The 25956-nt window shown below is 35.4% G+C and overlaps 1 protein-coding gene across 10 annotated transcripts in view; it reads left to right on the top strand.

Annotated features, from left to right (window-relative positions):
* PCMTD1 (protein-L-isoaspartate (D-aspartate) O-methyltransferase domain containing 1) overlaps positions 1-25956 on the top strand; it is an 81941-nt gene that overhangs the window by 43538 nt on the left and 12447 nt on the right. For 6 of the 10 annotated variants that reach the window (XM_024250574.3, NM_001132519.1, XM_009243794.4 and 3 more), the window contains 3 exon segments: positions 10534-10636; positions 22620-22791; positions 24745-24868. In XM_024250574.3, coding sequence (XP_024106342.1) covers positions 10534-10636; positions 22620-22791; positions 24745-24868 — 399 coding nt within the window. 10 annotated transcript variants of the gene reach the window in all.

Here is a 25956-nt window from a genome sequence, read left to right as displayed (position 1 = left end):
TTTGCTCTTCCCTAATGACTAATGATATGGAACAGCTATTCATGTGCTTATGGGCCATTTGTATATTTTTTTGGTGACATGACTAGTCAAATCTTTTCCTGTTTTTTAATTGAGTTGTTGATTATTGAGTTGTTATTATTCTTTATATATTTTGGATATAAGTCTTTATCACAAATATAATTTTCAAATGTTTTTTCATGCTCTTTTAAGTGCCTCTTAAAGAATGTTCTTTATTAGCTTACTTTAGGCCAAAAGATTAGGGAGATCCAAGGTGGTCAGTTTCCCCGTCCCTCAACTCTCATTCTTCTTGGTAAGATAAAACACATTCTGGGCCAGGCGCGGTGGCTTAGTCTGTAATCCAAGCACTTGGGAGGCCAAGGCGAGTAGATCACAAGGTCAGGAGATTGAGACCATCCTGGCTAAGGTGGTGAAACCCCATCTCTACTAGGAATACACACCAAAAAATTAGCCAGGCATGGTGGTGGGCGCCTGTAGTCACAGCTACTCGGGAGGCTGAGGCAGGAGAATGGTGTGAACCCGGGAGGCGGAGCTTGCAGTGAGCCGTGCCACTGCACTCCAGCCTGGGCGACAGGGCGAGACTCCATCTCAAAAACAAACAAAACAAAAAACACATTCTGCAGGTATCAAGGTTTCTGTATAAGATATACTCTGTTTTATGCATCAAACTGAACCTCAGTTTTTTCTCTATACTCTGTTACTTTTTTTTTTAAAGGAGTTTTTTGTTTGTTTGGTTTTTTTTGAGACAGAGTCTCACCCTGTTGCCCAGGCTGGAGTGCAGTGACACGATCTCAGCTCACTGCAGCCTGTGCCTCCCAGGTTCCGTTGATTTTCCTGCCTCAGCCTCCTGAGTAGCTAGAACTAAAGGTGCGCGTCACCACGCTTGGCGAATTTTTTTTTTTTTTTAATTAAAGACGGGGTTTTGCCATGTTGGCCAGGCTGGTTTTGAATTCCTGACCTCAAGTGTTCTGCCCACTTTGGCCTCCCAAAGTGCTGGGATTACAGGTGTGAGCCACCATGCCTCGCTCTGTTTTTTTTTTTTTTCTTTTTAGGAATTATAAATTATGTGTTTTTTTTTGAGATGGAGTTTCACTCTTGTTGCCCAGGCTGGAGTGCAATGGCATGATCTCGGCTCACCGCAACCTCTGCCTCCCACGTTCAAAGCTATTCTCCTGCCTCAGGGTCCCTAGTAGCTGGGATTACAGGCATGTGCCACCACGCCTGGCTAATTTTGTATTTTTAGTAGAGACAGGGTTTCTCCATGTTGGTCAGGCTGTTCTCGAACTCCCGACTTTGGGTGATCCACCCTCTTCGGCCTCCCAAAGTGCTTGGATTACAGGCGTGAGCCACTGCACCCGGCCTTTTTTTTTTTTTTGAGACAAGTCTTGCTCTGTCAGAGCCCAGGCTGGAGTGCAGTGGTGCCATCTTCACTCACTGCAACCTCCGCCTCCCAGCTTCAAGCAATTCTCCTACCTCATCCTCCCAAGTAGCTGGGATTGCAGGCATGTGCCGCCATGCCCAGCTAATTTTTGTATTTTTAGTAGAGACGGGGTTTCACCGTGTTGGGCAAGATGGTCTCAATCTCCTTACCTTGTGATCTGCCCGCCTCGGACTCCCAAAGTGCTGGGATTACAGGCGTGAGCCACCGCGCCTGGCCCATCTGTTCTTGATATGTTATTTATTTGGGGCTCTGTCAGCAAATCTGTTTTGAAAACAACCTTTTATTTTAGGCTAATCACATTTTATGAAATTCATGAAACTCTTAACTATTTGAACTATAATTTCTTAGTCCTAGTTAGGCTTCTGGGCATCTTTTTTCTGCCCTTGTGCTCTATATGGAATTGCCACCACTGTTCTATTTTTTAGATTTTTTTTTCCCCCTCTCACTTAACACTGGTTGTGGAGTAGAAGTCATTACTGACAACCACCTCTTTGATTGCTGCTAACTCTGAAAATCAACATCCAGGTGATTTTGTGTTTATGGATAGTGTTACTGCTGATTACAGGGTAATAGTAAATAAAATAATAAATATTAGAAATCAATACAGGTTTTACAGAATTTTCATAGTAATTTCCTCAGGTTATATTTTTTCATACTATTCTTAGAAGTTAGGAAGAAATTTCTCCAGTGATGTGAAGTGGCTTAGGTGGTTCTCTGAGCATTTTGAGTTTTATCTTTGTGATTAACTGTTTCCCAACCAAGATTGTCTATGTAGCAAATATAGCCAATCCTTACTATTTGCAAATTTTGTCTCTTGAGCATTCACCTACTTACTAATACTTATTTGAACCGCCCAAATCAAAACTCACACTGCTTTTATGATCACTAGCGAGCTTGCAGAGAGGAACAAAAATTTGAGTCTCCTGCTTTGCATCTTCCTAGCTAAGGTGGGATAAAGTGAAGTTCTCTCTGCCTTCTTGTCTCTGTGGTCATACAGAGAGGACCAAAGGCATGTCACAAGCTCCCAGTCTGCACTGGGGCCTGTTGATGGCTTGAATCCCAATTCTGGCAACAGTTCGTGGGGTGGCTCAGGCAAGTCACTAACATCTAAGTTTATTTTCTCTTTTGTAAAATAAATAATATAGTCTCTACCAGGATGAGTTCTCAGGATTTAATATTATAATCTATTTAATATATTTATGTATGTACATATCTTCCTAAGGAGCAATAGTTCATCTTTTGCTAATTCAATGTTTGCTGTATTTTTTTTAGAACATAACTGTTATACAGTAAATAATGACAATTGACTGCGTGTTACTTTGAGAAAAGTACTAAACCTTTCTGAATTTGTTTCCTTAAGTGTAAAATTTGTGAATCTCTATCTCCCTGTGTAGGAGCTGGCACCTGCGGAATTGTCTTTGTTTTTCTGTGACAAAGTCTTCCCTAGGCTGAGTTGGATGTTGGACTGAATGCGTCAGGTTAGAGCCAGAGGTTGACTGGAGTTGGCAGGGCTGCTTGGTCTGCTGGAGTTCTTGGTGTCGTCTGGAACCCGCCTTCACATTCTCTCTGGGTTTGGCTCTTGCAGGGTCAGTCCATCTACCCTCCTACACCCTTGCCAAAAATTGTTTCCTTGGATTTCACATCTCTGTGTGTTATGTTTATAAATACTTTGTCCTTTTTTGGGAATGAACAACTTTGGCTTTATCCTGTAGTGAAGGGTGAATCTTTCTTCTTTCTTCAAGTAACATCCACATGCAAAGAGGATTCATAGATTTCTGCCTCCAAGGTCTGGCAGCTGAGCTCTGGACACTCTTAATCTTCCAAGCTGCACTCCAAGCTGGGTTCTTAAACATGTGGTGCCTGCATCCTGTTTCTTCTCCAGTGTAGAAAAGATTCCAGAAGTGAGGCCTGTCCCCAATTATTTTTTTCTTGCCCTCTTCCACACGTGACAAAAAGTTTAACAAATTCTTTTCTTTCTCCTCTGTTTCCTTTCGTAGTGAAGAGTACTTTTTTCTTCTAAATTACATAATGCAGAAACTTGAGTACCAGTCTCTCCTCTTTAATTTTATTTTGTGGAGTAGGTAACATAATCACAGGGCTGAAAATTCAAAAGTATCAAAAGGCATACTGTGAAATATTTTCCTTCTCTTCCTCTCCTGTATTTTACCTAGTTGCCTCCCCACTTTGACGATAACTTTATAGAGCTCTGAGGACACTGCGATTTTTGCATATACATAATGCTTTATAGGGATGATAGTTGGCTTGGACTCAGAAGCAAATTTATTTAGGAATAAAAGGAAAATATTTGTTGAATTTTGACAGATTTCTAACAAGCAGCTAAAATTAATAAGAAATTAATTTTGGATGGAATGTACTTAATAACATTTACTTCTGTGGCATGCATCATCCCTACCATCAGATAATATAGATTTAACATTTTTTTTGGTCAGGCACTATTTTAAAATCAAGACATGAAGAATATTTTTATGCTTTGTGGATATCATTTGTTTCAGTCTTCAAACTTTGTGAATCTTTTAAATTTGAGTCTGTAGCTACATTTGTGTACTTTATCATTCCTTAAAGAAGTATTATGTTAGACCCTGTGCCAGCTGCTGAGGATACGGAAGTGTTCAAGACACATCTCCTACCCTTGAAATTGTGCATGATGCTTCTGAACTAGCAATAAAAGTGTGGTGTTAATCTTATTGGCTGTTCTTCATTTAGTCTAGTAAATATTTATTGAGTATTTATGTGAATCTATCACCATGCTGGTCCCAGGTATCTTCATGTACTTCACAAATAGATGTGCAGTGGAATGAAAGAGCTGATGAAATGTCTTCCTGGGAAAATGATTGCATTAAGAAAAATTTGAGGCTGGGCGCGGTGTCTCATGCCTGTAATCCCAGCACTTTGGGAGGCCGAGGCGGGCGGATCACATGAGGTCAGGAGTTTGAGACTAGCCTGACCAACATGGAGAAAACCTGTGCCTACTAAAAATACCAGATTAGCTGGGCGTGGTGGCTCATGCCTGTAAGCTACTTGGGAGGCTGAGACAGGAGAATCATTTGAACCCGGGAGGCGGAGGTTGTGGTGAGCCAAGGTCGTGCCATTGCACTCCAGCCTGGGCAATAAGCGCAAAACTCCATCTCAAAAAAAAAAAAAAAAGAATTTGAGTCAAAATCTGAAGCTGTTTAAATTAGCTTTTGAAACTATTCTGTATTATACCTTAACAAATTTTTTTCTCAGCTTATTGAATTTGCTTTGTTAGAAATTTAATCTATTTTAATATTCCATTGCACACTTTGAGGTATAGTCATAGGTTGTTCTTGACCTGTTAGTCTTGAATATTAGCACATTGTGTAGAAATATGTAAATGAACTAATTGTGACATCTGTTGTTGATATTTTGACATTTTAGAGATATGGTTTACTTAGGGCCTTGGTTCCATTCTCTGTAACTGTGAAACCAACACTTTGAGATCTTATGTAAACATATTTCTAAGATTCATGTGTAATAAAAGAGAGTAGCATTTACTTAGCCGTAGACTGAGAGGAGCCTGAGGGACTAGAACTTGTTTCTGGTAAATTCCAGGACTTATTTCATGATGCCTTCCCCAAAACTGGAGAGCAAAGAACAAGGTCTAATCTTATTAGCTTCAGAGTGGTTAAGCTAACATGGCAAGACTCAGGACAAATTTGACAGTGTTTGATGTTTTTCCCAATGTGATATAGTTGAATGGGAGAAATAAGAAATTAAATATATCTTAATAAGTGTTCGGAATATATTAGAACAGCTTCTCTTAGTTGTCTAGGTAATGATTACTTAGCCTTTTGCCGATTGCTTTCCTCCTTTTTCCTTTATTCACCTTTGGTCTGTTTTATTTTTGTGCATTATACCACAGGATATTTGTGAAAAGAAAGAGTGAAACCTATTCCTGTCGACTTTTTACCCGTTACTGTCCCTGAATACTTACAAAGTTGCTTATAAATCTTTATAAAGATAACTTATTTTATCTAACTAAAATTAGTAATAAAATATCATTGTAATTTATTGAAAGATCCTTTTATATTTATATTTTAATTCTCACTGACTTTATATTAGTTTCATAGAAACCTAATGACTGATCCACCTACTCCCCCTTGTGGTGAATATTTAGTTTTAGCCAAAATACTTTCATTGGTAGCTATTAACTCTTGATGTTACTTTACTATAATGAGAACAGAGATTTGGATAGTCCAAAACAGATTTTAAAAAATAATTCAGATGGGGCTTCATCGTAATTACGAGGGGTGGCTAGTACTGCTCAGCCCCAGTTGCATGTTAGGATTATCTGCAGACCCTGGGTCATACCCTGAGAGATTCCATTTTATCTGTTTGTGGTAGGACCCAGGCATTTACAGTTGAAATCAAATTAAATTTAATCTACTTTTAAAAATTAAAAATCCCCAGGTTATTCTACTAGGCAGTCAGGGTTGATAACCCTTTATGTAGGTTATAATTATGCTTCTGTAACTATTTCTGTATATGGGGAGAGAGCACATCATAATTTTTTAACAACAGTTTGTCTATTACATTATAGTGTGCAAAGTACTTTTACATAATTTAATGCTTTTTCCCAGGGACTACTTTTATACAGTGGCAACCAGTCTTAAAGTGACTGGTCTTAGATTATACAACAGTTAGGAGGAACTGGTATTGGAAACCAAGACATCTGACCTTTAATCTACTGTCTCTCTCACCACACCAGTATTTTGACCTCAGAGTCCTCAATTGAAATGATGGATCTTGAATTATTTCATCTTCAGAACTTTATGTATTGTGAAGTACTTTTTGCCTGTGGCTATGTTCTGTAAGTTAGCTTTACACAAAATACTAAAGGCACAGTGAACTTCATTCAAATGCAGTGTGGAACTCTCAGGTTTCCTTGGTCTGCCTCAGTCTTCTACTCATCAGCACCACAGTCAAAATGTTGGACATTACAAGGGGTGAACATAGACATAAATAAAAAAAATTGTATTGCATAGACACTTGATGCCTAAACCTAATAATTATTTACTTTTATGTGCAAGCTTGGCTTTGGGTTCTTGACTAATTGGTAAATGATAAATGAACTAGATTAGATCCAATTATTAGAAAAGCACTCTTAAGAGCGCAATGAATGTGATTTGAAAACTTGAAAGCAGCCTAGATTTTACTATATTATTGTTATCAATGGGGGGTTTGTCAACCTTAAAAATTATTTCTTATGTAAAGATACCTAGGAATTTCTAATAACTGTATTTGTTTTAATAAACTTTGACTTCGCTGTATGTTTCTATGTTCTCTTTAATATTTAGCTATTAAAGGTCAACATTTTCTTTAAAAAAAAAAGTTACAAAAATTAAGCCCTTGTTTCATAGAAAAATCTTTACATTGGTGAAAACAAAATAACATTGGAATTCAGAGTCAAATTCATGCCTCCGTTGGCCTATTAATATCGTCATCTTTTGGATACCATTTCACTTATTTCCATTGACAACTTGTACCTTTCTATGAGCTATATATTACTTGTTTATTTATTTGAACATTTATGTTCTTTTTTTTAATCTTTCAGTATCCCATTGTTTTTTGATTGAAAAAGTTATACATGCAAATGGTTAAAACAAATTTTATACAAGAGCATATAATGATAAAAATGTTTCCTTACCACCCTAGATCTTAGTCCCCTTTCTCGGAAGCAGCTATGTATGCTTTTTCAATTTTCTGTTTTATTTTCCTGTTGTTCTATTTAATACAGATACCAATTGTGAGTTGTAATAAGCATTGCATTGCATTTTTATACACTTAATGCATTCAAGGTGTATATCACATTCTAAATAAATGAGATGTTGGTGACATTGCTATTTAAATTCTGCCTTTTATTAATGCATTTTTCTTTTTAATTTACTTTGAACATGTTAGTTACCATTCACATTGTTAAGTAGTGATCATTAAAGATGTGCCTCCATGTCATTGAAAATTAAACAGTTTCATCTATAAAAAATCATAAATGGTGTTTACAATTCAATATTAATGCGTAGCATATTTTACATGTGTATTTATGTTGTTTGTCAAATCCTTTACATATTAATGAATTGTCTTTATCTTTCATTATTAAATACCTTGTGTCAAGGTAGTACGAAAAACAAGTTATGTGAAAAAAAATTAAGAAATTTTCTTTAAGCTTATTTGCAAAAGTTGACACTTTGCTTTTAGATAATAAGCAGAAAGCAGGAAAAATAAAACGAAAAAGAGACCAGTGGCGTCTTTAACTGAGAGCCTAGAACTTTGAAATTCAGATTCTTTCTGTTAATAATGCAGTTTGAACTATGGATTAGAAGCCTTGATTACAGATTCTTAACACCTTTGTTATATTTATATATTCTGTCTTATGGGAAACATGGAGTGCCAGCAGTATTGACCTTTTTAATTGATCTCGTATCTATGCAGCCCTGGTTTTTCTTTTTTCATAAAAATGTAACTAGATTTTTTTTTTTTTTTCTCTCTCTCTCCTCTTTTTTTTCTTTTTAAAGATACGGTCTCACTCTGTTGCCCAGCCTGGATTGCAGTGGCAGGAACATAGAGTCCTATAGGAAACATAAGAGTGCCAGCAATATTAACCTTTTTAATTGAACTCCTAACTATGCAGCCCTGGTTTTTCTTTTTTTATAAACATGTAACTGATTTTTTTCTTTCTCTTTTTTCTTTCTTTCTTCTTTTTTAAAACAAACAAACCACGATCTCTCTCTGTTGCCCAGCCCAGAGTGCAATGGCAGCAACACAACTAACTCACTGCAGCTTCTACCTCCTGGTCTCAAGCAATCCTCCTGCCTCAGCCTCTCGAGTAGCTGGGATTACAGGCATGCAGCACTAAGCCTGGCTACTTTTTTGTTTAGTTTATTGTAGAGACGAAGCCTTGCTGTATTGCCCAGGCTGGTCTCGAAGTCCTAGGCTCAAGCAATCCTCCCACCTCGGCCTCCCAAAGTGCTGGGATTATAGGTGTGAGTCATCGTGCCTGGCCCTAAGTTCTTAATGGATAAAGAAAATGTAAACATCTCATGTTTTATAGTCAATGGATCACCCTAAAAGGAAGAAAGGGAAATTAGGTTTATGTCATAGGATAGTATTTTTCTTACTATGTACATAATGTTAAGTAAGTGTAGTTTTATTTAATTTTTTTTCTTTTTTTGAGACAGAGTCTTACTGTGTCACCCATGCTGGAGTGCAATGGCAAGATCTTGGCTCAATGCAACCTCTGTCTCCTGAGTTGAAGCAGTTCTCATGCCTCAGCCTTCCAAGAAACTGGGATTACAGGTGTGCACCACCACACCTGACTAATTGTTGTATTTTAATAGAGACAGGGTTTTGCCACGTTGGCCAGGATGGTCTTGAACTCCTGGGCTCAAGCCATCTGCCTGTCTTGACCTCCCAAAGTGCTGGGATTACAGGCACGAGCCACCACATCCTGCCTGTATTTGCATTATTTTAAATGAGGAAAACTATTTGGTTTTTTAAAACATTTTATATATTGACACCTTTTGAAATTCCAATTCTCAGAATATTTACATTTAATATATTGAAAAGTGACTTCACTGTGTGCTTTTCTAAGTTTAATTTTTTTGGCTGCTTTATTATTTTGAATATAAAAATTTTAGTTTTACTTAGTTTATCTGGAGTAACAGGAATTACAAGAAGTCATAAATGATTTTGGGCAGATGTTCCAGTTTTCAGTTGAAGGCTAAGAGTTCATAAGGAAGGAAACAAGCAAAAAGTGTGACATTGCTTTAACCAGGACAATTTATAAAATGTAAAAACATTGCAAAGGAAGTTAATTCTGTTGTGTTTGATGAATCAAGCACCTTTTTATTTAATTTTCCTATTGGAACACATTTTTCAAGTAAAAGCAATGTTTTTATAAAAGTATAGTAGGGGAAGGCATTGTCCTTATCTGATTTTGGTTTGAAGATTATATCTGAACATTTTGGTTAAATTTTTATAGTTTGGATATTTCCTAGACGGCAAACCATATTTTACATGTACTGTTTGAACATTGAAACATGACAATTTATGATTGTGATTTTATGGTTAAAAGTACCTAATGGTCAGTAGAAACAATCCAAATATGCACTGTCATTTTAGACATTTGGTAGAGGGCACATCCAGTTAAGTATTTCCTAAAGATACTGAAAATAAGACACTTTCCAGGACCAATGTCAAAGTAAAACAAAAATGTTGAGTGGAAAACCTGGTTGGCTCAATTTCAGAAGTTGAAAAGGGACTAACTGATTTGTGTGTTACATTCTCATGTGTGTCATGGGGCAGGTTAGTATGTATGTACAGTAGCCTCAGGAGACACTGAGTCCTCGTATTTTCAGGGTGAGGGAAAAGAGCCAGCCCAATAACATCTCTGGGGGCTGGGAAAACTCTCCTCTATTCATTCCCCTTTTCCTGGGAGGTAGTCCATCCATGGGCATACATAAAGAGAAAGCCTAAGTGAGAAGTGTAAAAGATGGTGGAGCATGAGAGTCAAGTCTAGGATGCTGCACAATGGCCACATTCTGCTAGGCACTGGGAGCTCCAAAAGGCATGGAATGGGGTGAGAATTTAGCCTCTACTGGCTGGGGGTAGCGATGCCCTGAGATATTCATGTGATATCTGTGTCAGCCCATGGTTTTAGGTATTTTGAATTACCAATTTTTTAGCAAATGATAAAATAATAGCAAGTAACTTAAACTTCACTTAGAAATACTATTCTTTTGGCAGTTTTGTCCTGCCAGATAAGCTACTTTCTTGGGAGAACTCTGTAGGTTTCAACCTTACGCCTGGTAGTAGTTTTTGATAGAAAACTCAGGCGAACTTTTTTTTTTCCCTTTTTTTTTTACATTAAAGCAATGTATGTGGATTTCCATTCAACTTTTAAGTCTGTGGCTAGGAAGTATTTGCGTATTTCAAGCCATCTTTAAATACTCCTGTGATGTATAAATGAGCAGAACTTAAAAGAGCTCTGTAAGGGCATATTATTAATATTTTTTATAAAAATGCTGCTACGATTGCAGGTCCTTTTGGAATAAATCATGGGATTGAGCTTCATTCAGATGTGGTGGAATACGCCAAGGAAAAACTGGAGAGCTTCATCAAAAATAGTGATAGCTTTGATAAGTAAGTATTCATATCTATAGTTTTGGTTTGAAATCACTTAATAAATACATGCAACATGTCTGTTGAACACTATTATTGATCCTGACTGGCTCAACTGAATGCAGCAAAAATCAGTGCACCATAAAATGAGAAAAAGTTAAGATTATTCTGTGCTATAACTTTTACGATATGTAATTCTATAGTAAATTATAAATAATGTGATTTTTTGCTACTACCACTTTATTAGTAATGTTGAATTCATTAAACATTCAGGTATCTTTTCTGGAGATACAGTGTAATAATGCTGTGATTGCAGTATTTGTCTGGAACTGGTTTTTTACCTTTTGGATAGTAATTTAGTAGTTCTGTCCTCTTCAGTTGTAACATAAGAGGTGGTACCTGTCAGTATACAAAGGACTTTAACATATTCAGCTACTTTGTTAATATATCCAGAAGAAATGATCATAGAAATACATTGATATATCTTGTGATAGGATTGTTTATAAGAAACTGGTTTATAAAACCATTGTTTTGAACTCACAATATAACTCCTCTTAGAAGAAACATTGCACAGGCTTTGGTCCTTGGGCTGGCAGGAAAAGTCCATTTGGTGTGTAATCCTAAAATTCTGCATTGCTGTAGATCAAGAGCACTTATGCTGAAATCCACAAGCTCTTTGAAATTGTGTAAAATTTGGAGACCTTTTACATCTCTCATTTCGCTGTGTATCTGATTTTCAAAGAGAAAAAGTGTTAAAAAGGATAGAAAACACAAGCTTAGAACAGTCACTTTAAAGAACAAAGTTTTAGGCAAAAACACTGAGAATTTCAACTTGGCTTGTTGGGAGTGGGCCCTCATTTATCTCCAACCCTTGGCTATGACCATCAACAACTTGAGGGAGGGGGCTACATCAGAACTGAGGGCTTTTCTCTAGAAAGATCTAGATTGAAGGGCACCACCAGAGAGAGGAAGCCAAAAAACCTTGTGAATATCTTCAGAGGAATGTTTATTTTTCCCCTCCTGCCTTTGCCCTTCCTCCCCTTCCTCTTGTGCGTTTGTTTAATTCCCCTTTGCAATCCCAGTTTGTATTTATCGTCTGGCAAGTGGCATTTGATTGGTTGAAGAACAGAAACCTGATGTAATGGAGAAAAATCCTCAGTACTTTAACAGTGAAGGCAAGGTCTTGTGTCTACCTAGGTGTGATTGTAACTGTGTTAAAAATTGCAGGCAGGCCTGGGGCAGTTGGGAAATGCTCAGGTTTTTTTTTTACTGTAGTTCAATGAATTTAAGCAAGCCACTTGTATTTTCTGCATTAATTTACTGAGCACCATCCTATCTTATTTATGCTTGTCTTTATAAACAACACGTAATGCACATTTTGATTCGTTTTTCAAGGGTTACTGTGTTGGTTCATATCCTAGTTCCAAGAAAAGCACGTTTGGCAGAAATAAAAGTTTTTAGTCCAAATTATTTGATAAGAAATTTGGATTCAATTTTAGCATCCTTTTGTGTCTTTACTGTTTCTCTGTGTCTTAAGGATTATAGTGGCATGGTAAGTGCTTAAGATGTAGTCATGAATGTATTTTTATACAGTTAGAACTACAGAATTTTGTTCATTTTATTTAATTGCTATTAAGTGTTTGTTTTGATCTTGAAACTTAATGTACACAGAAGGGCTTTTTGAGTACATTTGAATTTAGAAAATATAAAAGTATTAGTAAAAGCAATTTTTTAAGGCCTATTTTAAGCTCTGTTGTATGTTAGTTATTAATAGATTTCACCTATTAATACATGAAGACACAGATAATTCCATTTTGGGTCATTAATTGAGCTGAACAGACTCAAGGAAGACACTTGAATCAGTGAAGCAACTCTGTGCAAGTGTCTAGAGCTCAAGCTTATTGCTGGCAAGAGGGTATAGTCCTGGGAAACAGTAAAATATGTTGTGATTTGAAGTGTTTCTATGTTGATGTAATTTAAATAATCACAACACAGATAAGTTTGAAGACCACTTACATAAGTATCTCAATTTTTAAAAATTCTCTGAAATTGTTTTTTTTTTTTTTTGTAATTGTAAAATACTCAAATTTCCCTGGCTTATATTTCTTTAGTTTTATTTTCGTTACTGTGTTATACAGGTTTGTTCATAAAATGATGAATCATAAAATACAGTGATATGACTGGTATAAATGTTTCTCTGTAATTTTTAATGGCCTTGTTTTAGTTATCATATGTAGTTCTTTCTAAAATGTTTGTTACAGCTTATTTTTGAAACAGATTCTTATATTCATGAACTAGTCTTGAAGAAGACAGTTCTGAAAATTTTATTATCCTAATCTTTTCAGTGTACTAAAACATTACTCTTATGTATTTTAGATTATAAAGTAGCTTATATACAAGGAGTAGTAGGTACTAGGGAAATGTTTCATTTTGCATAATGTCATGAGTGGCTGGATTCAATTTTTTTTTTTTGTTCCTTTTATACAGTTTGGTTTCAGTGACAAATTATAAAAATGATATTGTTCTTACATGTGTTTTGATTATTTTCAATTTGTCTTGATGTTTGTGGATAATATTTAAACTTATTTTCAAGTTTAAAATATTTTACAAAGTTGCTGTGCAAAGTGGTTTTAAAAATCTCATTTCTAAGCAGTTTTATTTAATTATGTATGGTTCATCAAAATATGTGTTTTAGTTAACAAAATATAAGATAACTGAGGAAAATTAATTGCCATTTGTATATTCCTTAGTACCAGATTATCCTTGATTATGTGTAATGGAGAGAGAATAAATAGCTGAAACCTAATATTCTTCCAGTTTTTTTTATCCTGTCGGTTTGGATCTTTTTTAATGAGTCCCCTTTTCAAAAGTATTACCATGTCATGATTTGAATTGCATTTTTAAAGTTTTCTTATATACATATATTTAAGATCATAGTAAACTCCCAAATACAGTAGAGGGGGTAAAATCCATATGCTAATCAGCATTAGAGTATATAATGTTAGATGACCTTTTTAAGAATACAAATATAGGCTGGGCGTGGTGGCTGACACTATAATCCTAGCACTTTGGGAGGCCAAGGCGGGTGGATTGCTTGAGCCCGGGAGTTTGAGACCAGTCTGGGCAAAGATGGCAAAACCCGTCTCTACAAAAAAAAAAAAAAAATTACAAAAATTAGCTGGGTATGGTGCCACATACCTATATTCCCAACTACTTGGGAGGCTGAGGTGGGAGGATCCCTTGAACATGGGATGCAGAGGTTGCAGTAAGCCAAGATTGCACTATTGCACTCCAGCCTGGGCGACAGACTGAGACCCTTTCTCCAAATAAAATACAAACATGTTTTTATGTTGTATAGAGCTTGATTCCTGTGTCTTGAAAGTAGTATTCTTTCTTTAAAAAAAAGTATTGTAAGTACTTTTAAACTTTGTATGTCTTAGTCTTATATCATCAAATGAAATAATGTGGAGAGTACATAGCGCTGGATTTACTGTACTGGAGATGGGAGGGAAGGGGGAAGTTTCATGTCTGATGTATTCCTTTGATACATATGGTATTTTAAAATTCACTGAAATTCTCTTATAAAAATGATGTGATTTCAAGGGTCCTCTGAAACATTGGCAGGTTTTTCCCACAAATCCCAGTTAGTAAATCTTTTAGGCTTGCTAAGCTAGATGGTCTCTGTTGCCACCACCTGACTCTGCCTTTGCAGTATAAAACTGGATGCAAATGCCGTGAAAATGAACGGGCTTCAGGGTGTTCCAGTAACACTTTATTTACAAAAACACTCTGTTTACGAGCTGTAGTCTGGACTTGGCCTGCTGTCTGTAAACAGTTTGCTGACTCCTATTGTACTTTTATACATGCTCTCCTAAACATCCTGTTTTTAGCTAGACAAGTAAAGGCCTTTAGATATCTGGCTTTTGAGAGGAAAGGAGGATATTGGGGAAGTCAAATTATGAGTCAGTATTTGCTCATGTACAGTTAAAAAAATATCTCCAGCTTTATTAGAAGAGTATGTTAAAGGAGCCTGAATTATAAACTTTTTACCATGTAAATACTTTGAAAATGAATTATTAGTATAGCATTTATTTATAGCCACACATATGTAATGCATTTACATGTATGTATTTGATTTGGCTCCCTAGAATGCATGCTTTGGAGAGGGCCATTTTCTCGTAAAGCATTAATTAGGCCAATAGATCCTATATTCCTCCCCTTTTAGGTGACTTATAGCTGTGACTTTGAAAGTATCACAGTGTCAGTAGCCAAATGAGTATAATGTAGTTTGAATTATTGGAGATTTTCATTCCATATGAATGGAAGACCATTGTCTCTGTATAGTTTGCCATATAAATGAGTCATGATGTGAGTAATGAAAACAATAATGAGATGATAAAAAATAATAGCACCTAATATGCATTGTCTGTTCATTAGTGTTAACCATTCTAAATGTTTTATCCACAGTTCTAGAGACAATATTAATTGGTGTTCACATTTCTCAGATGAGAAAACTGAGGGTTAGAAAAAGAGGCTGTAACCTGAGCCTGGGAGTCTTTTTACTTAGTTCTGTTTGGCTCTTACGATGTAAATGTTGATTTATTCTAATATTTGTTTCCAGCAAGGTACTGCCATCAATGAATTACAGCCTAGCAACTTGGATAGGAAAGTTTCTTGGATAGGAAAGTTTCCTAGATAGGAAAGTTGAAGGAGTACTTTTATTTTCATCACTTACTTTTTTCACATTAGAATTAAGGAATGCTGTTAATGCATTTAATTCACTATAGCATTTATATTAAAGAGCATACCTTGTTCATTAATGAGACTTGCCTATGGCATGAATTTTTATTGGGGTCAGGGATGGGTGGGGGAGGCAATTCATTACTCATATTTAGATGAGGTATAAGTTTTATATGTAGAGTTAGAGTAGACTTGTATTTTAGAAGATTTAGTTGACATGGTCATATCTACTATCCTAATTTTATTTTAAATTATATGTTCATTTTTCACATATGATTTGCATTTGAAAATTAGGTGCTTCTATATTCTGTCATCTTTTATTCACTTCATCTTTATGAGAATTACACTTATTTAAAGGAGTTTTCCTATATATAATTCATTATATAGTCAATATTATTCCAAAATATTTCTCAAATATGTGAACATTTTGGTATTCTAATAATGTTTAGAAGTAGTTTAATTATTGTTAGAGATTGTAAATATACTTTAAAGTTATGACAGATATGTAAATACATTTTAAAATTATGACAGACATTCAGATATTGAGACAGAGAAATCCTTGAAAATAGTCATCAGGACTATCGGTTATATGTTTTAACCTCTGTTAGAAATGGCATGGGGAAAAATTTCATGGCTTCAAACACATTTTTAGGAGAAGAAATTGTTGAAATACAATTTCAGCAATAAAAGGCTCACCTTTATATGACTTACCTGTCACATTTCCTGTAAAATGTTTGGAGATTGTTTTTGTTACTATAAATTTCTCTGATGCTTTCTTTAATGAACAGTAACTGTATTTACTTGCAACACATTGCTTGGAATAATGCTTGAATTATTCCGAGATGAGTTTGATTCATTTGAAATGGAAGACACTTGAAAATGTAAAGTTTTGTTTTTCAAAAAATTGTAATTAAATAGCTTAATTATTGATTATAAGAGTCCTTGAATGGTATCAGTGTATCTGGAGATCAAGAGTTTAACATTTCCCTTGGTTTTCTTCACAATGGAAAAGTCTGAAGTTTTATTTTGTCTTAATAAAGCAGTCATGGCTCTTAAAACTCAAAATGTGTATTTTGACAAAGTATTTCAAGAAAAAGAAGTTTTTTGATTCATTTGGCAGGTTGTTTTGGATGAGGTGTGAGAACAAGGTAGGATTCTTTTCCACGTCCTTGAAATTTCTTTATTCCACTGGAATAATTGTCTAAAATTTCAATAACAGCATCCTGTGGCACATGATAAACTAGGTGTGCAAATTGTCAGCCCCACTTCAACAGTGTATTGAAGGGGAATGTTGTTTTTTCTACTCTCAGTCAGCTCCTAGACCTAGACTATCCGTCTAAGAGGGAAGCTACAGGGCAAGGCTAGGTCACCCTGATCTCCTAGCAGCTTATCAAAAGAATTATATGGGCAAGTTGGCAAGGTCCCTGCTGTGAACGAAATCATCTGTCCATCTCAAGATGAAGATATTCCAACATGCACCTATAAAGAAAACCACTGCTAAGGTAAGTGATTAGAATCCTGGTGTTATTTTGGGCAAGTGTTCATGTTCTAAACCGAGATATCTGTGTGCTCTATATTTTTTCATAAATGATTTTCAGGGTACATTTTATTAAGAGTATTTCAATTATTTTTCCTTATCTGCATAAGAGAGTCTGAGAATATTCATTGGATTTTCAGGTTTAAATCAATAAATGATTATAAGCTTAGAATGAATGATTTTGTGGTTATTATACACATTTCAGGACTGTTGATTTTTTTTTTTCTTCTGTATACATGTAACATTTTTGGTAGTGTAATTTAGGAGTGTGGGTCATCTCTATTTTGGAAATTTTGTTTTGAACATTTTTTTCAAAGAATAAAAATGATTGCTACTTTTTATTTTACTTACAAACATAAAATTTTAATGAACTCCTAAATCAAGTATAACAATTAGGGAAGGAACACACCAACCATTCTTTTACAAGTAATTATAAACACATATTAAGTATCATTTTAGTAGACTTTTTGCCATTTTTTTCTTCTCAGATTTCATTTATTGTGTCGTTGATATAAAAAGGTAGATTTCAGATTTTCTCTTTCACCGTTTTTAACCTATGTGTGTAATTTTATAAATAGTGTAGTATTATTTTGTAATAAACTAAGAACTTTTGTTGAGTTTATTGTTCAGTCTTAGAGATTATACAGAAATTGTATTTGTAGTTTAAAATATGTCCTTTACCTCTATAGGTTTGTGGAAACTTAGGTAAGATACAGCTTTCAGAAGATAGTCAAAGCCTAAGGAGGAAAAATGTTTATTTTCTTCTCTACTTTGGAAGAATCAATAGGAGTTGTAATTTACTCTGTTCGATAACATGGTAGCCACTATCTGTGTCTTGAATCAATCATCCAGTTATTCACATATATAAATATATGTATAAATATCAGTAAACATTTACCTGAATTCTTTTTTTTCTTTGAGACAGGGTCTTGCTGTGTCGCACAGGCTGGAGTGCAGTGCCATGGTCATAGTTCACCGTAGTTTCCAGCTTGTGGGCTGAAGCGATCCTCCCACCTTGGCCTTTGGAGTAGCTGGGACTATAGGCGTGTGCTACCATGCCTAACTGATTTAAAAAAAAAATTTGTAGAGACAGGGTCTTGCCACATTGCCCAGACTGGTCTAGAACTCTGGGCTCAAGTGATCTTCCTGCCTTGGCCTCTGAAAATGCTGGGATTACAGGAGTGAAGAACCACACCTGGCCTACCTGAAAAATTGTAATCATAGACTTTTGGAAAAAATATTAACTGAAATTTTGGCCGCTGTATAACCTGATTGGTATGAATTTGTTTACATGAAATGCTGTATAAAAATAAGTTGTGGGCCAGGTGTGGTGGCTCACGCCTGTCATTCTAGCACTTGGGGAGGCCCAGGCAGGTAGATTGCCGGAGTTCAGAACTAGCCTGGGCAACATCTCTACTAGTACAGCCCCATCCCTACTAAAATACAAAAACTTAGCTGATTGTGGTGGTCCACCTCTGTAGTCCCAGCTACTCGGGAGGCTGAGGCACAAGAATTGCTTGAACCTGAGAGGTGGAGGTTGCAGTGAGCTAAGATCGCACCACTGCACTCCAGCCTGGGCAACAAAGCAAGACCCCCTCTCAAAATAAAAATAAATAAATAGATAAATAAGTCATGATATTAGTATCAGAATACAAAACGTCTAAGATTCTTAACAGTGTGCCCAGTCAGAAAAACCTAAGTTCATATTATAAGTACTTTATTGGAAAGTTAATCCATAATCGCTTTACAGATTGAAAAAAAGTAAGAATATGCAGTTTGAGAGCTTTTTTCTTTAACTGATTGTGAAGTTCCATGTATTATGGCTAGAAAAGGTTAAGCCATATTTAAATAATAATCCCTAGATAGGACACTAAAATTGGTAGTGTTACAGTTTTCTTTGTAGTGTGTTTGGCAGATGAGTTCTCTAATATGTTCTAGATTTCTTAGTGCCAACATTTAAAGATATCCTTTTTTGTCCAATTTTATTTATATCTTTCAATTTTTATTTTTAAATTTAGTAATGGTATATCCCTTTTTGAATATTGTCTTAAATTCAAGGAAACTTTCAAATTTGAGTATTCTGGTAAAGGAAATCAATTTAAACATGTTAAATGAAAGTATGAAGACCCCTTTTGTGTTTGCTAGAAGTGGAGTTGCAATTACTAGAAATTTATTAATTTAGAGATTCGATTTTTCTCTGCAGTTATCCTTTGTATTAATAATTTCCCTTAGATAGAAGTAGATACACTTGTTCTGCTTTACATTAGAGGGAAAAACATTCATGTTATTTACTAGAATAATAAGGATGGTTGATTTGAGATCTTCAGAAAGGCCCCCCTGGCCCAAGAAAAACCTGTCTTTTAGTTATAGGAGAGTTGATTATTCATTAGAGGTAAGAGTTTGTTTTGTTTTTCCTTTTTTGGCCTGTTGGGAAAAAACTGTATTCTGTAACATGAAGCTCCAGTTATTATAGTAACCAATTTAACAAAACATAAACCATTATATTACTACAGAGAAGTACCATAGGTGGCCGGCTGCAGTGGCTCATGCTTGTAATCCCAGCATTTTGGGAGGCTGGAGTGGGAGGATCACTTGAGGCCAGAAGTATGAGACCAGCCTGGGCAGCATAGCTAGACTCTGTGTCTATATTTTAAAAATTAAAACAATTAGAAGAAGTACCATAAGCATATGCTTTTTCTGCAACTTTATTTCTAGAAAAGCTTCTCTTCTACTCCTGAGATTTTTAATTTGTCATATTTAATTTGTCAAATTTGGGTTCATATTCAACATTGGTAGGTAGAAAAGTTAAAACATTTATGTTTCTTTTTTTTAATTTAGTTCATTTATTTAATACATGTATTGAGGACTAATAGGTGATGGAGATACAATTAAATTCAGAAGAAATATTCAAAGACAGCAGGAAAATAAATTTTAAAAATGTTTCAAAGGGAAGATTGTGTTAAGAAAGTATTAGAAGCAAGTCTTTATTAAGTAAAAGGATAGTTATTTAGTATTTTCATTTTAGGTGACTATTAAAAAGTATGTATATTTTAATATGCAAATATAAAGAATTAGATATTTTACATTGTTCTAAAAAGTCTCTGAAAACCCATGTGCATTACAGATGATCTGAACTTGAACTAGCCACATTTTAAGCGTTTACTCGCCACAGTGGTTGGTGGCTTTCATCTTGATAGTGCAGCTCTAGATTGTCCTGTCTCATCTTTCAGATCCCAGCTTGCCATTTCTCCGGGAGCCGTTCTCTGATCCCCATGCCTGTCAGTTTCCCTTTAGAGCATTTATCACAGTTGTAATTTATATTTCAATTAATAGGATTGTTCGATGTTTGTCTCTTCCATTAGATACAGACACGAGTGTCTCCCATTGTATTCTCAGTCATTGCACAAAGCTAGTGCTCAATAAATAGTATTTGACTGAAGGAAGTGTGCAATTAGTGCTATAAACTAACTTGCCCAGTGTCACACATTTAATTTTAGAATCACACACTAAATTATTTCTAATTTATTTTCCTGTGATGAACATGTATAAAATACCGCTAATTAATGAAAAGTGGTTTTAATTGTAGGTTGTCATTACCTGTAATGGTGATTTCCTTGGCAATAGTTCTGTAAGCTACCACATATTTTTAACTAGTAGGAAGCTTTTAAAACTGTAAGCATATTTTTTAGTTGATTTAACATATTTGATAAAGTGGTTTAATAATTCAAAAATTTTTAATTATTTAAATTCCTAGTCACATCCTGAAAATTATGAGGTTGAAATAAATTATGATAAAATTAAAGCATTTAAAATGAATTTCTGTAAGATTTTTAGATAGACCTTACTGAAATAGTCCAACTTATTTTTAAAGAATGCTTACTGTGAATTTGGTAAGATGATTAAACCATGTGATCTACAGTATCTAATTACTTAAAAGCCAAAAATTATATTTTGGACATATTTTAAACAATCCGAGATTATGGCATAGTTTTGAATATAAAAGAGAAATTAAATATTATTCTCTAACCTAGGTAAATTCACATTGTGTGTGTGCTGTGCAAGTAGAAAGGATGAGATGCTATTAAAGAATTGAATAAGATTTCATTGCAAAGCTGATATTTCAACTATATCTTGAAAGGGATATCAGGCATTTATTAAGGGTAGAAGGAGAGGGGAAGGATATTTTAAGTTAAGGGAACAGCACATACACAGATACAGGATTTCAAAACACTGTGTGATGGTTCCTGTAAGGAATTAGAAGCAAGTAATTCAGTCTGCCTGCAGAGTAGTATGTTCAGGCTGGGGCAGAGACAGGAAAGGAGTCTAGTAGAATGACTTGATGGTAGACTCATAAAGATTCCCCACGTAGCACTCCTAGGAGCTTGAACTTATCCTGTGCAGTAGAGAGCAAAGGGATGGAAGAGAGCCCTGAAAAATGTGATCAGTGAGGTGACAGTTATAGTAAAAGAAATAATGGGGCATGGACTGCCTTAGCGTGGGGGCATGAAGGCAGTAGTACAGGGACACCCTTGACCCTTCCCACCCCACCTTTTATACCCTTCCAACAAAAAGACAAGAAATGAAGGACAGGACATATATTTTGGTAAATTTTCTTCTTTAGGAAATAGATGTTTATAATGTGTCTGTGTTTTAGAGACTCTGAATGGAAACTTATTGTGTAATAAGTCTATTAATTACTAAAGGACAGGATATATTTTACAGAGTAAAAGTGACTGTGATTCAAATCAGTGTTATTTTTCACTGCATGCCAAACCTTTTAATATAAATTATTTCATCCTCAAATAATAGTGTGCTTTTGCTCTATGATCATATTAACTTTATTCAACTTAAAAGTGAAAGGATACGAATTAATTTTAAAAAGATTACCTGTCTCATTAGTGCATTGGGGTTTTAATTACGTTTGTATTAGAGCCTGTTTTCAGTTTTGTTTATCAAAATTTAAGAAATAAAGTAGAAGTCCAAATAGGATACTTTGTAAAAGTATAACTCTGTGTACCATGAACCACCACTGTTACCAGGAACAAGCAGCCCAGATAAAATACCTTTGAAATCATATCTGCTGTTGCTTAGGGAGATCATCGGGGCCAAAGCAGCAACATGAAAAAAACAGTATTAATTCTGGTCTTTGTCCCATTCAGTAATGTTCCTCAGCCAAAATTTATTAGAAACTCTTTCTAACCTTACTGGTTGCAGGGGTATGTGGTCAGGACACTCGTATCTTTTTTTGATAAAGCTCTCCCACTTTTACCTTCAGCAAAAATGTCAAACTGAGATGAATTCTACACAAACCCTTCTCATTTCTGCTGGCCCCTCACCTTTTTTGGAAAGGACGATGCAAAGTGAAGCCTTTTCTCATTTATTGATCCTTATGATTCTCATTGTTATGTTATTTTGGGGGTGTCACAATATTGAGGTTGTGATGGGCTTTTCATTATATTTATTTCTGAAGACCTAAGTGAAGTTTCAGTGTGCCCAAAAATGTTAATGTTTTGAAAACACATGTCCGTCCTATGTCATTGATAATAAAACAATACATTTGATGAGTGCTAAACTTAATAAATATTATATTTAAATAAAGTTTATAATCATTTTATCCTTACAATTAATTTTGGTAACTTCATTATTTCAAAGGACTGGATTATGGTAAATTTTTTAGATCTAATGTTTTGCTTAATTGAATTAAAATATGTTTGTTTTTCAATGCAGATTTGAGTTCTGTGAACCTGCATTTGTTGTTGGTAATTGCCTCCAGATAGCATCTGACAGTCATCAGTATGATCGAATTTATTGTGGAGCTGGAGTCCAGAAAGACCATGAAAACTACATGAAAATATTACTAAAAGTTGGAGGCATATTAGTCATGCCTATAGAGGATCAGGTAACTTCCACTCTCCTTTTCTTTAGTGGCCTAGGAAGGAAGCAAATTTGTTTAAGGTTAAGAAATTTTATTCAGTGAAAGGTATATTGTAATGTTTAAAGAAAAAATTACTTTTCACCAGATCTATCTTATTTGTTTAGAAAAAACTTGAAACATCTTAGTTATTTAAACAAAGGAGATAGAGAAAAGATCTCTCTACTATGACTAGAGGTAACTTGGGCTTTCAACTCAGCTCAACTACTCCCTGTGCCTGGTGTTCAGCAAGCTGCTTCCTCCTTTGTTTTGCTTACCCAAAAGTTGAATGTGATGATCTCTACTAGTTGCACAGTTTCCCATATTCTTCAGTTCTTTGAACATATTGAAAGGAAATCCTAGCCAGGCATGGTGGCTCATGCCTGTAATCTCAGTGCTTTGGGAGGCTGAGGCAGGCAGATAGCTTGAGCCCAGGAGTTCAAGACCAGTCTGGGCAACATGGCGAAACCCCGTCTCTACAAACATACAAAAATTATTCAGGCGTGGTGATGCACCTGTAGTCTCAGCTACTCAGAAGGCTGAGGTGGGAGGATCACTTGAGCCCAGGAGGTTGAGGCTGCAGTGTGCCATGATCGTGCCTCTGTATCCAGCCTGGGTGACAAAGTGAGACCCTGTCTCAGAAAAGAAAATAAATCCTGTTTGTGGTTTGATTTTGAACTACTTAACTTCATTAATAAAACAAGTGAACTAAAAAAATCTTCATTAGTACCGGATAGACTCATTTGAAAATATTCTGCAGCTATTTATGAACATTATTAAATTTATTTTTTTAGCCTTGGTTTGGAATTATTAGGTATAATGAATAAAATACTAATTTACTCAGAAAATGGGTATACCTTTCAAAAGCAAATTACTTTAAAAAGTTAATAAAAACACATTTAAAAAATACCTCTAATATTCACATTAACTGAAATCTGAAATGTTTAAAATAACCTTGTAGTTGTGTAGTAGAGGTAGAGTATCTAAGATGACTGAGACCTAGCATGATAGTTGTGGAGTTTATACATGTTGGGGGTCCCTTAACATCACCATGTGTCGTTGGCAGCTCAGTGGATCTCACTATCACCATGTACTGTGCTCTGTAGCAAGTCATTTGTTAGATATTAAAAAGGCAGTGTATATAAATATTCATTTTTAAAAGTTCATGGAAGAATGTTATTAGAATGCTTCCAGGGCTTAAACTCCCAGTTAAACAATTTGTTTTTTGTTTTGTTTTCCTTTAACGATACATTTTCAAATACGTAAAATGTGACTTCCTCATCAATATTTTGTTAAACATTTACTGTATACTATTTTACAAACATCAAATATAATAACGAGCTGCTTTTTGTGATAGAAGTCGAATATACTAATTAAACTTGAACAAGATGTGTATTCAGCTAATATTTTTTTCCTGTGACCAGTGATGGGCATTTGCTGAAATGATAAAACTCTAGTCTCTTTGTAATTACATTTATTTGTGAAATATCAAGTTGGGGGTCGAATTAGAATCTGTATTCCATTAGTATCATGGAAGAGCATGAAGTCAACATGTAGTCAAAATATGGTCTTATTAATATAATGCCTTAACCAAATTACTGAACCTGTCTCAGACATGTATTTTGAAAGGCAATGGCATGTATAGATTGTAGTGCTTCTCCTAGACACTGTCAGATCACAAATCTAACATTACAGACTCACTTGGCCATATTTGAGTATCCCATTTGCATTAAAATATCTGTAGTAACAGCAAATATTTTCATTCCTTTTATATCTTATAGTAAATATTTAAATGGAATTAATTTGGTCACATTTAAATTTAAGTGATTGTGTAGCTCTAACTGGCAGTTGTTCCCTTAAAACAAAGTTTTGACTGTAAGGTGACCACATTGTTGGGATTAAGTTGTTCACTTTTTTTCTTTCTTTTTTTTCTCTAAATAGTTAACACAGATTATGCGAACTGGACAGAACACTTGGGAAAGTAAAAATATCCTTGCTGTTTCATTTGCTCCACTTGTGCAACCAAGTAAGAATGATAATGGCAAACCAGATTCTGTAGGACTCCGTAAGTAGCTCTTCATATTTTCTGATTGAATTATGACTTATGGTGTTTGGCTTTTATGCTTGGGATTTAAGACTATGTAATTATGAAGAATTAAATACTTACGCGGTAAGATATTTGGTAGATTTATTCAACTTTTTTTTTTTTTGGAGACAGAGTCTTGTTCTGTTGCCCAGGCTCGAGTGCAGTGGTGCCATGTCGGCTCACAGCAACGTCTGCCTGCTGGGTTCAAGCTGGGTTCAAGCGATTCTTGTGCCTCAGACACCCAAGTAGGTGGGATTACAGGTGTGCACCACCACGCCTGGCTAATTTTTGTATTTTTAGAAGAGACGCTGTTTCACCACGTTGGCCAGGCTGGTCTCAAATACCTGACGTCGAGTGATCCACCCATCTCAGCCTCCCAAAGTGCTAGGATTATAGGCGTTAGCCACCCGCGCTGGGCCTCAATTTTTTTTTTTTTTTTTTTTGGTAAAATAAAGCCTTCACCTTATACCAGACACTGTTAGCTACCTTCATGGAAACAAAAGAAGAAGGGGCAGGTCAAACCAAAACCAAATTTATTAATTATAGTTTGTGATATGGTGGCAAGTTACTGGTTGTGGGAAGGGCATCTACTATAGGTATGGTGGTAAGGAAGAACTTTCTGCCAAGGCAACATCTAAATTATGACCAGAATGATATAAAAGAACTTGCCACATCAAGATTTAGTGGCAGCATTTTTTCATACAGAGAGACAATAAATACAAAAGGCTTTAGACTGAAGAGAACTTTGGTCATTCCCAGATCAGGCATAAGGTCCAGAGTGGTGGAAGCTCATTGGCTGGCTGTGGAGGATGGATTATCATAGGAAAAAAAGGCAGGCAGGCCAGTCAGATGGCTTTTCTTACACCCACAGGAGAGTGGATGTTGGTGTGGATAGTGTTGTGTAAAGGCAGAAGAATAGCTAACTCGGGAGTGTGGGTAGAGGGAAAAGAGGAATTCCTTTTCCCTTGAGGCTAGCTGAGTGCTGGCATTATTTACTGTTGCCAAGGAAGACTGGAAGTGGCATAATTGGAAATAGGTATAGAAAGGTCTGACATTTTCCTTTCACT

Source organism: Pongo abelii, chromosome 7 (genome assembly GCF_028885655.2).
Source record: "Pongo abelii isolate AG06213 chromosome 7, NHGRI_mPonAbe1-v2.0_pri, whole genome shotgun sequence".
Taxonomy (NCBI): domain Eukaryota; kingdom Metazoa; phylum Chordata; class Mammalia; order Primates; family Hominidae; genus Pongo; species Pongo abelii.
This window is presented reverse-complemented; position numbering and strand designations above follow the sequence as displayed.